The sequence below is a fragment of the Artemia sp. Qi Xiang Cuo genome, chromosome 18 (genome assembly GCF_049724085.1).
Source record: "Artemia sp. Qi Xiang Cuo chromosome 18, ASM4972408v1, whole genome shotgun sequence".
NCBI classification, from domain to species: Eukaryota; Metazoa; Arthropoda; class Branchiopoda; order Anostraca; family Artemiidae; genus Artemia; species Artemia sp. Qi Xiang Cuo.
Genome location: NC_142811.1, coordinates 55295093 through 55308790, shown reverse-complemented (window position 1 = coordinate 55308790; position 13698 = coordinate 55295093). Strand labels below are relative to the sequence as shown.

The following is a 13698-nucleotide window of genomic DNA, read 5'->3' as shown; positions in this document are numbered from 1 at the left end:
ACCGTTAACGGTCACTCCTACATTATTCTCCAGCAGGGACAGTATGGCAAGTAAGAATAGCTTAAAAAGTTGCGGAGAAAGTATGCAACCTTATAGCACGCCCGAAGTTGTAGTGAACTCTTCTGTTTGGCCTTCTGGGGTCTGAACACAGCTACGGTAATTGTCGTACATATTTTTGGCTATGTTGACTATATTTTCAGGAACGCCATAGTTGACTAGAATAAGCCAAAGTCCATTTTGCCATAATAGATCAAAGGCCTGCTTAAAATCAATAAATAGTTGGAGAATTTCTTTGTCAAATTCAAGGTACCTTTCTGCGAGTTGCCTCACTACAAAGGTCTGGTCGGTGGTAGACGGTCAATAGCAAAAACCAACCTTACTGTTACTGGAGAGGTGGCTTGTGATGGCTCTGACTTAGTTTAGACGGATCCTTGTTATGATTTTAGCTGATTGACTTGTAAGGCTTATGGGCCAGTAATTCTCACAGTCGTTTTTAGGGCCTTTCTTGTGGAGCGGTACGATGACTGCCTTCGCTCATGCTTTCGGGAAATGGCCTGTTGACCACACGGGGACAGCCACGTTATGTAGTAGGTCCTCTAGTAGAGGAGAACCAACTTTAAGCAGCTCCGCAGGGATACCATCAGGGCCTGGGCCTTTATTGTTCTTGAGACTGGGAATGGCCTCTTTTACCTCACTGAGTAAAGATGGGGGGCTAGGGTCACATTCCAACTTGGAAAATCCTGATAGCACATTAGGGTTGCAGGTAAGAAGCGGCTTCAGTTTCTCTTCGAAGTGGCTTTTCCATCTGTATTTAATAGCCTCGTTGTCACTGAGGGGCTTACTGCCCTTGTCCAGGACGCTAGTAGCGATGGTGGACTTTTTCGTGGAGAGTTCTTTGAATGTTTTGTACATTCTGTGGTTGTTTCCTGATTTGAAATCCTTCTCGCAGAACTCGCACTTCTCCCGTATGTAATCTCTGAGGGCAGTTCAAATCTTTTTATTTTGAGTCTGCTGTATTTACTTATACCTATTCCTATTTTCTCGGTCTTGCTTTTTGAATACCTGCCGCGTTTTTTGGCCAAGATATTGGAAATCAACATTTTAACAAAGCGTATCTGTTTAGGGATTTGGCCGAAGATTTAGTGAGCTGTCTCTATTTGCCCTTTGCTAAGTCTCTCAGCTTTGTCATTTAAGATGCCAGGGGTTAAGGTTGACAGAAATGACTCAAGTACAGGACCAAGACTTTCTTACAATGACTGCAGAAAAGTGGTACGTGTGATATGTTCTATCAGTTTATCGGTGCGGAGTCTTGGGATCTTATTTTTCTTTACAAGAAGGGTTTTGAGTCAGTGTTTCTCAAATTTGCTCATTTTTTGGACAAGACCTAAATTTAAATCTCCCCCAGGCAAGGCGGTAGTTCTTTTGACCTACAATTTGAACGGTCTTGAGAAGAGGACACAATAGATCAGATTTTTTTTCTTTCCATACAGGGTTATCTAATTTTCTTTTTTAACGGTCTCCATTTGAATATTGAGTTCGTAATAAAAAAATCATGATTCCTGCAGAATTCGAACAGGCGTTTCCCCTCTGTGGTTTATCTCCCAAAACTGGCTCTGTTAAACATATCACTGTCAAGTTTTGTAAAGTTTCTGGTAACGGCATTGAAGTTACTGAGTACTACTAGAAGATCTTACTGTGGGACTTCATCAACTATAGACTGAAATTGTTGATAGAAAGTGTCAACTTCTTCAACAGGTCTTGAGGAGTCGGGGGCGTACACTTGGAGGGCGGTGATGTTTTGTACTTTCGCTCACAGCCGAATCATCATAAGGCGCTCTGAGACTAACTTTGTGGCTATGAGTGCGCGCTTCGCTTTGCGTGTCAGGAGAAAGTCAACGCCTTGTTGGTGTTTGCCATCAGGTCTGCCAGAGTATGAAAGCATGATGTCGCCGCATCGTTGTTCTCCTGAGCCAGGCAAGTGAGTTTCCGAGAGGCCAATAAATTCCCATCTGTACCTCTTGAGCTCTTTGACAATTAGCTCTAGTTTCCCAGGCTTTGCCAAATTTCGCCCATTCAAAGTCCTAGGTAGAACAGGGCTTTTTGTGTCAGAATAGAGGTTTCTCCTGGTAGAGTGCTATCATCCTCAATGGGAATCGTCATCGTCTGCCGAGTTGACATATCTTCGTCTGAAGTCGTCAGATCATCGGCTCCCCTATACACGGTAACCTTATCATTAGCTGGTATATGTTTCCTTCCATTGGTTACCCCGGATGCGGTAGCACAGTTTCGTCTCTTTATTTTGAACTGATCCATAATTTAAAAGAAGAGGATTTCATGGATATTGTAGGACAACGGCAAGCCACTCCTCTCTGTCTTTTGCAGGAGGCTGATTTCCTCTATGTTGAGAGTACTCCGCCCTCACAGCTCTCTACTCGCTGACTATTTACCCATAGCTAGGACTAGGGTTTGACTCTGTCGCGACGTTTCCACGCGCCGGTGGGCCCAGCACAGAACCATAAAAGGGGCCCTAGCTCCTCTTCAACTTTGTTTTACTCCAGAATCAAGGGTCCAAGCTATGTTTTAGGACCCCCCTTGGTCCACGCCTCATTTTTGGTTATTCGAAGGAATCCCCCATATCTGGAGGACTTTCCCCAATCTGCCACCTGGGGACGCGCCTGAGCTGCCTGGGCGCGGCAAATCTTACTTACTTATATACCTTTTTTACTTACTATTTACTTTTACTTACTTTTTATATTTACTTGTTATTTACTTACTTTTAGGTTTTTCCTGTTTTACTTTATTTTTATTTTTACTCACTTTTTACTTTTTTTCAGGTTTTACTTTTTTAGCCTATTATTTAATTTTACTTACTTTTTACTTACTTTTAGGTTTTACTTTTTTTTAATTTGGTATTTACTTTTAGGTTTTTATCCTCGTTTAGGTTATTGTCCTCGTTTCTCACTTCTTTGCGATTTTTGTTTTACTAAGGACATCAAAGTAAAAAAAAAAAAAAAAAAGATACGCCAGGACCCATCTTAGGGTCCTACTCACACCTGAAAACGGCCATTTTCTAAGATTTTTCTTTTGGGCAGGCTTTATTGGCAGTACTTCCTTTTGTTAGTGTTGCCACGTAGAACTGTAACAATGAATTATCAAAGCTAACTAGTTAAACTTGACAACACTTTTCCTCCCTATTTTAGTATTATTACTAAAATACTTACTTGTTTGTTTTCACTGTTTTATTTAAAATAGAATACCAGTTTTTCTACATATTCATTCGTTTTTTTTTAATGGAAATGCAGGAGTGGTCTAGACAAAATATCCATGAAAAAAAAGAAAAAAAACTAAGAACCACAATCTTCTGATTCTAAAACTTTAAATAAGTATGGTTCTACGTCATGTACGTCATGTACGTCATGTAAGTCATGTCCTAAGTGAAAAACTTAATGAATTTTACGTTAAAATAACATTGATCAGAGCTTTGTGTAGCTTTCTAAATTCTGGGAAATTTAAAACTTGTGGCGATTTAGGGAGCGGATTGTATATTATTCCTCGCTGTGTCGTACATCTTACATTGGCCGAACTCACCAACAGTTTGTTGAACGCTTTATTGAGCACCCTAGTTCCGTAGACGATTCTCTCAGTTTCAGACCCCCCCCCCCCCGGAAACTTTTTTTGTTTTGTTTTAGCAGAATATTTGTTTCATCACCCTGACCATTTTGTACAGTTTAGTAAGTAACAGCTATATCTAATGACAAAGGTTTACGCAATGGGCAAGGGAAGTCATAGAAATATTAAAAAACACATTTTCGCTAATTTGCCAATTAACAGGGATATAGGAAGTTTGAATATTGGTTCAGTTATGATACTTTTTAAAAAAAAACTATTGTCAAATTTTGGAATAAGTTATAAAACCAAAAAGATTGTATTCAACAGAATAATTGACTTATTTTTATTATTTTTTCCAGTTCTTTTGTGTTTTCATGGAAGTATCTCGTAATCTATATATATATATATATATATATATATATATATATATATATATATATATATATATATATATATATATATATATATATATATATATATATATATATATATATATATATATATATATATATATATATATATATATATATATATATATATATATATATATATATATATATATATATATATATATATATATATATATATATATATATATATATATATATATATATATATATATATATATATATATATATATATATATATATATATATATATATATATATATATATATAGTTTAGATTGTTTTGTTTTTATTGTTTTTAAATCTTTTTTTCTTTTTTTCTTTTAATTGCTACGTTTTAAATTATTTCTGTCCCAACGCTGAAGATGTCTAGTTTGATACAGGCAAAACATTCGGGTAATGTTTCTTTTCTGTTTCTTCTTAATGGCCATAGACCCTTTGTTTTCTCAAGGCTTATTTCGTTGTTTTCCCCAACAACAGTTTCAGAATTCGTTAGGTCAAATTCATTCCAACTTTACCAGGATAGCAAACATAAGCTATTTATTCCTGCTTAAATTAGTTGGAGAACGAACTTCATAAAAAAAAACCTGAAGTAATAATCAAGTAAACTTGTAACGCTAATTTCTCCTTGAAAATAAAGTCTTCTAACCCCCGGAAATTTTTTAGCCCCTGTCGTTTTCTATCGACCTGGCCATATATTTAAACGAAGATGGCCCTCGCTATGAAAATTGTATGTCACTACTTTTCTAATACTGTCTTTTTTTATTGTTTGCTATCTTTTGTAAGAATTACCGTATTATTGTTAATATTCTAGAACGTTCTTAGTCAAAGAACGACCGTCATAAAAGAGCCAGAAATAAAATAAAAAACAAGTTAATTTATAACGTAGATTTCTGCTTTAAAAAAAAAGCAATCTTATATCCTTCTAGCCCCCCAAGGATTCTCTAACTTCTGCCCTTTTATCTCTTCAGACATTGCCATATCTTTGAACGAAGGGAATTCTTTCCATAATTGTTTTATGTCACTACTTTTCTGATACTGCCTTTTCTATTGTTTGCTATCTTTTGTAAGAATTACAGTATAATTGTTAATATTCTAGAGCGTTTTTAATCGAAGAACGAACGTCGTAAAAAAAGCCAGATTAAAAAAAAACAAGTTAATTTATAACGTAAATTTCTGCTTAAAAAAAGTAATTTTGCATCCCTCTAGTCCCCCCAAGGATTTTGTAACTTCTGCCCTTTTTTCTCGTCAGACATTGCCATATCTATGAACAAAGGAAATTCTTTCCATAAAATTTTTATGTCACTACTTTTCTGATACTGCCTTTTCTATTGTTTGCTATCTTTTGTAAGAATTACAGTATTATTGTTAATATTCTAGAGCGTGTTTAATCGAAGAACGAACGTCGTAAAAAAGCCAGATAAAAAAAAAAAACAAGTTAATTTATAACGTAAATTTCTGCTTAAAAAAAGTAATCTTGCATCCCTCTAGTCCCCCCAAGGGTTTGTAACTTCTTCCCTTTTATCTCACCGGACATTGCCATATCTCTGAACGAAGGGAATTCTTTCCATAACCTTTTTATGTCACTATTTTTCTAATGCTTCTTTTTCTAGTATTTGCTATCTTTTGCAAGAATCACAGTATTATTGTTAATATTCTAGAACGAACGTCATAAAAAGGCCAGAAATAAAAAAAAAAACAAGTTAATTTATAACGTAAATCTCTGCTTAAAAAAATCTCACATCCTCACATCCCCAGAGGATTTTGTAACCTCTGCCCTTTTCTCTCGTCGGACCTGGTCATTTTTTTGGATGAAGGTGGCTCTTTACATTGAAATAGTTTACCACGACTTTCTTAAATTGTGCTGTGTATTCTTTGTTATCTTCTGTAAGAAGTACAGTGTTTATTACTATTAATATGCTACTTTTAGGTTAAAAGTAACCTGGCAATATGTTTCTAAGAAGGACCAGCAGCTATTCAGGAAACTCTTGGCCCTTTTCAGTAGTGAAGAAAATTTTTCTAAACTTCGTGAAGTTATGGACTAAAGGTCCATAACTTCCATGGTAATGAATATGCTACTTTTAGGTTAAAAGTAACCTGGCAATATGTTTCTAAGAAGGACCAGCAGCTATTCAGGAAACTCTTGGCCCTTTTCAGTAGTGAAGAAAATTTTTCTAAACTTCGTGAAGTTGTGGACTAAAGGTCCATAACTTCCATGGTAATGAATATGCTACTTTTAGGTTAAAATTAACCTGGCAATATGTTTCTAAGAAGGACCAGCAGCTATTCAGGAAACTCTTGGCCCTTTTCAGTAGTGAAGAAAATATTTCTAAACTTCATGAAGTTATGGACTAAAGGTCCATAACTTCCATGGTAATGAATATGCTACTTTTAGGTTAAAAGTAACCTGGCAATATGTTTCTAAGAAGGACCAGCAGCTATTCAGGAAACTCTTGGCCCTTTTCAGTAGTGAAGAAAATTTTTCTAAACTTCATGAAGTTATGGACTAAAGGTCCATAACTTCCATGGTAATGAATATGCTACTTTTAGGTTAAAAGAAACCTGGCAATATGTTTCTAAGAAGGACCAGCAGCTATTCAGGAAAATCTTGGCCCTTTTCAGTAGTGAAGAAAATTTTTCTAAACTTCGTGAAGTTATGGACTAAAAGTCCATAACTTCCTTGGTAATGAATATGCTACTTTTAGGTTAAAAGTAACCTGGCAATATGTTTCTAAGAAGGACCAGCGGCTATTTAGGAAACTCTTGGCCCTTTTCAGTAGTGAAGAAAATTTTTCTAAACTTCTTGAAGTTATGGACTAAAAGTCCATAACTTCCATGGTAATGAATATGCTACTTTTAGGTTAAAAGTAACCTGGCAATATGTTTCTAAGAAGGACCAGCAGCTATTCAGGAAACTCTTGACCCTTTTCAGTAGTGAAGAAAATTTTTCTAAACTTCGTGAAGTTATGGACTAAAAGTCCATAACTTCCATGGTAATGAATATGCTACTTTTAGGTTAAAAGTAACCTGGCAATATGTTTCTAAGAAGGACCAGCGGCTATTCAGGAAACTCTTGGCCCTTTTCAGTAGTGAAGAAAATTTTTCTAAACTTCTTGAAGTTATGGACCAAAAGTCCATAACTTCCATGGTAATGAATATGCTACTTTTAGGTTAAAAGTAACCTGGCAATATGTTTCTAAGAAGGACAAGCAGCTATTCAGGAAACTCTTGGACCTTTTCAGTAGTGAAGAAAATTTTTCTAAACTTCGTGAAGTTATGGACTAAAAGTCCATAACTTCCATGGTAATGAATATGCTACTTTTAGGTTAAAAGTAACCTGGCAATATGTTTCTAAGAAGGACCAGCAGCTATTCAGGAAACTCTTGGACCTTTTCAGTAGTGAAGAAAATTTTTCTAAACTTCGTGAAGTTATGGACTGTCTAAAACTACCTTGTATTCCTTATTTAGGTAATCTTTTATTTCCCAATTTTTCAATTTTAATATCAAATTTATTTTAGTATTATTTTAGTATTTGATTTTTAGACTCTTGTAATTTTATTAATTTATTTACATTTTTTTTTTTAATGTACTTCTTAAAGTTTCAGGCAAAAAACCCTTATTTTCAAGTTAAATTATCTTCTTCCTGATTTCCGCACCAACCACGTGGTTTAGAATATTTGAAGCCTCCCTTAGAAAAGCAGTCAGTAGCCTACGGAAAAAACTAAAGTTAGTTCTTTGGCAAACAGCTTAGGTGTCTTTGTATCTAAAGTCTGAGAAGTAAATTGCTAATTTTGGTACCCAAGAGATTGAAAGGGATCTAAAAAAAAAGGGATACCTCGAGGGCGATTGCTCATTTAGGTTTATTTTCCTGTACACGATTAAACAGAATTCTTTTCAATATAAAGGAGGAGGTCGCCTCCGTCAGATCTCCCCTCTCTATGCTTAATTTCATCCCTCTGTAAAAATGCTTCGCTATTTCAAATTAACTTTGCCTTTCGAAAACCAACATTTTTCCAATAAAAGGAAACCTGTTACACACCCCATCTCCCTTTCCTCCTCATTATTCTTGGTGCGCACTTCTGCCAAATAATCCTTCAAATCAAGGGATCTTCCCATTGTTATTTTATGAGTGCGTTCAAGCATCAACAGTGCTGTCCATTGGGTCAGTGTGGGATTTGCCCCCCCCCCCCTCCCCTTTAAATTTCATTGATACCTTTTTAAGGAGAAGGAGATATTTTCATTTAAAAATACCTTTTTCTTCTTTTCTTTTGAAAATTCAACAACGGCAAATTTTTCCCCTCTTCCTTAATTTTGAAAATACATTTGCCCCCCCCCCTAAATTTGAGCTGACGTCATTGAGCATCCATTATCCGATTTATCCGGAAAGCTTAAGCTTAACTTCTCCGGATGGAATATGTAAGATACTACACCAAAAACTCTCAGACCGTTCACATGTGGCTTAGTTGTAGTTGCAGTACTTACGTAGTTGTAGTTGCGATTATGACTACGACTTGGCAAAAACATCCCGTTCACACGGGTCTCAATGTTTCAGTTCTAGGACTAATAATAGTTCAATTTGGATCAACTCACCAGTAACTAAGACTCAGTTTCAACCAATAACATCAAAGATTAGTGGCAAGAAATTTGACAGGAATGGAGGGTGAGCGAGTGGCACTGATATGGAATGGCATAAGAGTTGATTTTCTTGAAGAAATTATTGTGCATGTAGGGAATAGAAGGTTTCTGTTGTCCCTTGTCCATATCCTTTTTCTTTTTGTTTTCCCAGCTTGCCAATTGTTTTGCCTTCTTTTTCTTTTTGTTTTGCCATTAGCATGTATAGTCCAGACAAAACTACAGACAAAAACGTCAGGTCCTGAACATCCTCATCCATATTTTTTAACTTTAAATTCTTGTGCCAAATTCATAAGCCATGATTGGTCGGCCTTGTAGAACCAGGTTCAAGAAAGAACGCTCTGTGTGAACAGAGAAGCTTGTAACCTAGGTGCTACTGCAGCTACGATTAAGCCCCATGCGGATGCCCACTTAAGCTAAGGGAATCATAGGCAGCGCAAAGAAAGTGCAAATTATGTTCTTGCCTTGAGAAGGCATAGGGGTTTTGAGCCCTACTCATGTTAATTTCTGCTCGTTTTCAGTTTGACTCGGTTATTTATTGCAATTTCTGTTTGTTTTGGGTTTCATTTATTTATCCATGCTGATTTGTGGTAGTTTCAAGCTTGGTAGATTATTTGACTTTATTTTTTCTCATGTTTGGTTTAATGGAGATCTTTACTTTTCTTGTAAAAACTTATTCTTTTGAAGAAGATTTTTTGATTAATAACAACTAATAACCATGTGTATTTCAATGGAAACATTGCTTATTTATAGATCCCTCTGCCATTTTTCCCTATTATTTCCCTATTCCCCATTACCCTATTCCCTATTACATTTTTCCCTTTCTGCTCTCTGCCTTTAGTATTATTAAATGAAATAAACAATTTTTCAACTGAAAGTAAAGAGTAACATCAAAACTAGAAACGAACAGTTTAGGAAAAGGCTGCCTCCTCTTCAATTTCCCGCTCTTGAGGCTTAAGTTTTTAGTACTTTTAAAAATGCTTCTGATTCTACTTAAACGGCCGGGGTATTGAGGAGTAGCCAGCTCCTTCCATATACGGTAGATTATATATAACTAATGAAACCAATAAGAAAAGAGATTAGATTTTAGAAAAGCTGTTAGTATTTATTAGCAAAACAAAACAGGGCACCAATTACTTATACATATATTATAATACTTTATTATACTACTTCTTAATATCTTATGTTTAATATGTAAATATTTTTAATATATATTTCAATTTTATAAATATTATATTCTATATATATTTTATAAGATAATAAATATATTTTATATTTAATAATAAATTATTTTAATACTTAATAATAGTAATAGATATATTACTTTTTGGATACATTAGTCGACAGCTCCTTTGTTTCCCAGAATCTAAAAAAAAATTATCTTGTATCTAAAGAAAAGTAAAGTCGGCCAAAAACCGGTGTATTATCGTAACACATATTGCTAATGTGTCACTATTTCATTTGTTTTTTTTTTTTTCACAATTATCGTAGAATACCGTATTGTTGATGCGTTGGGTGTTTATCTGAAGATTTTTAAGAGGGAGAGGGGGGAGCCGTCCCTAGGCTTGGTGGTGCCTGGGGAAAGATTTATTACCCCTCCCCTCTCCCAGCTCAAATATAAGCAAAAAAAGACGAATCAAAATGAGAATGTTGATCAGAGTGAGCAACCCTCTATCTGTGCCCCCGCCCCTCTAAGCCACGGTGTCCGGGGCGGCTTGAACTGGTCCCTGCTCCCCCCCCCCCCTTCGACTGACTCTGGAGAGGGGAGTTAAGAATGAAAAATACGATTTATATCCAGGATCCTTAAATATTCATGGGTGTGAGTCCTTTGAGCCAGTCATTGGATCTCCACGTATGCAGGTAAATGGTCATAAGGGGTCTATAGGTCACGGGTTCAGTGAAACAAGGATTTTCGACTTAAATCATTGGATCAACTTGTGTATTATCTCTTCTGTCGACATGGTCGGCGTATTCTATACTTCATGGGGGCATTAGGAGTGGGGACCATTCGCATCAGAATATAAAAAATATCAGTGATATATTTTCGTTTAAGAATATAATTAAAGAAATACTCTTTAGTAAGTTGAATTTTAATCTTCTTTGGGGGGGGGGCAATGTTTAAATGAATTAAAAATTATGGCCTCTCTGGGTATGAATAGAATATTACGTTTGACAAAAGTATTTTGTTCTAAGGTTTGTGGTGCCGATTAGGAAGTGTGCTGTGAACTGTTTTTTTTTTTTTTTTTTTTTTTTTTTTTTCATTTTAGTGCATTTTTGCCACCTCTTGGGACCATTTCTTTACTTCTTGGAGATTGCCGGTATAAAGTTCACTTCCTGTCTCATTCCAGGCCTATATCTGACTGACCTTGTATACCTCAAAGACCTTCGGACTAGTCCTTGGGGATCGAGCAATAGAGAACTCAGCACCAACAATATACTCAGGACAATCACGTCGTATCAAACGTCGGATTATTCTTTTCTTCGGGCACGGCCTCGCATTCGTGACCATTTACTCTCCCTTCGGTATATTGAAGGCTTGTTAAACCTTCTAGAAGAAGATCAATATAGGTACTGCTTCTTTTTTCAATTTTTTTCTCATTTTCACTACCTCCTCTTTATATTATATTCATGAAACGAAAGCTAATGTATAAGATTGATAAATTCTAATGTTTTGTCGGCTTAGGTTGTTATAAATTTTTTTTTGTCATAGTGATTCTAGCTATTAGTGTTCATCCTCTTTGGATTCCATTATAAAAGAAGATAAATGTTCTAATGCACAAAATATGCATTTTGTGTTTTACTACACAAATGTTCTACTGCATAATTTTCTACTGCACAAAAGACGCATTTTGTGTTCTACTGCACAATGTCCTACTGCGCAAAAGATACATTTTGTGTTTTACTGCACAATTTCTACTGCAAAATGTTCTACTACACAATTTTCTACTGCACAAAAGATGTATTTTGTGTTCTGCTGCACAAATGTTCTACTACACAATTTTCTACTGCACAAAAGATGCATTTTGTGTTCTACTGCACAATGTCCTACTGCACAAAAGATGCATTTTGTGTTCTATTGCACAATGTTCTGTTGCACTATTTTCTACCTCTGCTTAGATCTTTCAGGAACTGGTAAGCTATACTTTCGAGGTGGTCTTGGAGGTAGTCAAACAGTTCATGGTAGCGAACTGTAAGTAAGGAGCAACCCGACTCAATAGTAACCAAAACTATAAAAACGGAATTTTGATACTAATAGATACATCAAAAGAATAAGATTTGTTTGCTGATTTCAAATATATAAATTTCATTAAGTTTAGTCTTACCCGTCAAAGGTTATGCGCCTGAGAAAATTTGCCTTATTTTCCGAAAAAGGGGGAAACGCCCCCTAAAAGTCATAGAAACGAAAATTGAAAATCACACCATCAGATTCAGCGTATCAGAGAACCTTACTATAGAAGTTTCAAGCTCCTATCTACACAAATGTGGAATTTGGCATTTTTTGCCAGAAGAAAAATCACGGATGCGTGTTTAGTTTTTTTTTCCCCAGGGGTGATCGTATCGACCCAGTGGTCATAAAATATCGTGAGAGGGCTCATTCGAACGGAATTTGAAAGTTCTAGTGCCCTTTTTAAGTGACCAAAAAAATTTGTGGGCAGCTAGGCCCCCTCCCACGCTCATTTTTTCCAAAGTCACTTGATCAAAATTTTGAGATAGCCATTTTCTTCAGCATAGTCAAAAAATCTAAAAACTATGTCTCTAGGGATAACTTAATCCCCCATAGTCCCCAGGAGAAGGGCTGCAAGTTTCGAACTTTGCCCATTTTTTACATATAGGTTATTGCGAAGTATACAGACATTTTCTGGGGGTATTTTTTCTGGTGGGGGGGGCTGGGGGAGGGGTTTACATGGGAGGATCTTTCCATGGAGGAATTTTTCATGGGGGAAGGGAATTTCCATGTAGGGAGTACCAGATTTCCCAGCTTTATTTAAAAAACGATCAGAAATTAAATTGAAAAAAAAAACAAGTTTCTTCAACTGAAAGTAAGGATCAACATTAAAACTTTTAACGAGCATAAATTATTACGTATATTAGGGGGTTCGCCCTGTCGTCAATACCTCGCTCTTTATGCTAAATTTTTTCTTAGTACTTTCGAAAGAGCTATTTATTCTAATTAAACGGCCTTTGTGATTTTCAAACAGTTCGTGCTAAGGAACTATAAGTAAGGGGCGATCCGGCTCAATAGTAACCAAAACTCTAAAAAACGGAATTTTGACACCAATAGATGCATCAAAAGAATTGGATTTTTATTCTGATTTCAAATGTACAAGTTTAATCAAGTTTAGTCCTACCCATCAATAGTTATGCGCCTGAGAAAGTTTGCCTGATTTTTGAAAAAGGCGGGAAACATCCACTAAAAGTCATAGAACCTTAATGAAAATCACACCATCAGATTCGTCGTATCAGAGAACCCTACTGTAGAGGTTTCAAGCTCCTATCTGCAAAAATGCGAAATTTCGTACTTTTTGCCAGAAGAAAGATAAGGGATGCGTGTTTATTTGTTTTTTGTTGTTTTTTTCCCAGGGGTGATCGTATCGACCCAATGGCCCTAGAATATTGCGAGAGGGCTCATTGGAATGGAAATAATAAGTTCTAGTGCCCTTTTTAAGTGACCAAAAAAAATTAAAGGCAACCAGGTCCCCTCCGACGCTCCTTTTTTTCCCAGATTTACCCGATCAAAATTTTGACAAAGCCACTTTGTTCAACTGGGTCGAGATATATAATAACTGTGTCTGTGGGAATTTCTGAATCCCCAAATTCACTGGGGGAAGGGCTGTAAGTTATGAACTTTGCCCAATGTTTACATGTCATATTGGTTATTGGGAAGCATACAGACGTTTTCAGGGGAATTTTCGCTGGTAGTGGGGGGGGGGGGGGGCGGGGGTTACGTGGAAGGATCTTTCCATGGGGGAAGGGAAATTGCTATGAAGGGGGCGCCGGATTTCCCAACATTATTTTAAAAAAACGATCAGAAATTAAATTAAAAAAAAAAT

The 13698-nt window shown here is 36.0% G+C and overlaps 1 protein-coding gene across 4 annotated transcripts in view; it reads left to right on the top strand.

Annotated features, from left to right (window-relative positions):
* RalGPS (Ral GEF with PH domain and SH3 binding motif) overlaps positions 1–13698 on the top strand; it is a 180902-nt gene that overhangs the window by 132381 nt on the left and 34823 nt on the right. For all 4 annotated transcript variants that reach the window (XM_089103890.1, XM_089103889.1, XM_089103888.1 and 1 more), the window contains 2 exons: positions 7341–7483; positions 10996–11215. In XM_089103890.1, coding sequence (XP_088960016.1) covers positions 7341–7483; positions 10996–11215 — 363 coding nt within the window. The remainder of the gene's footprint in view (positions 1–7340; positions 7484–10995; positions 11216–13698) is intronic.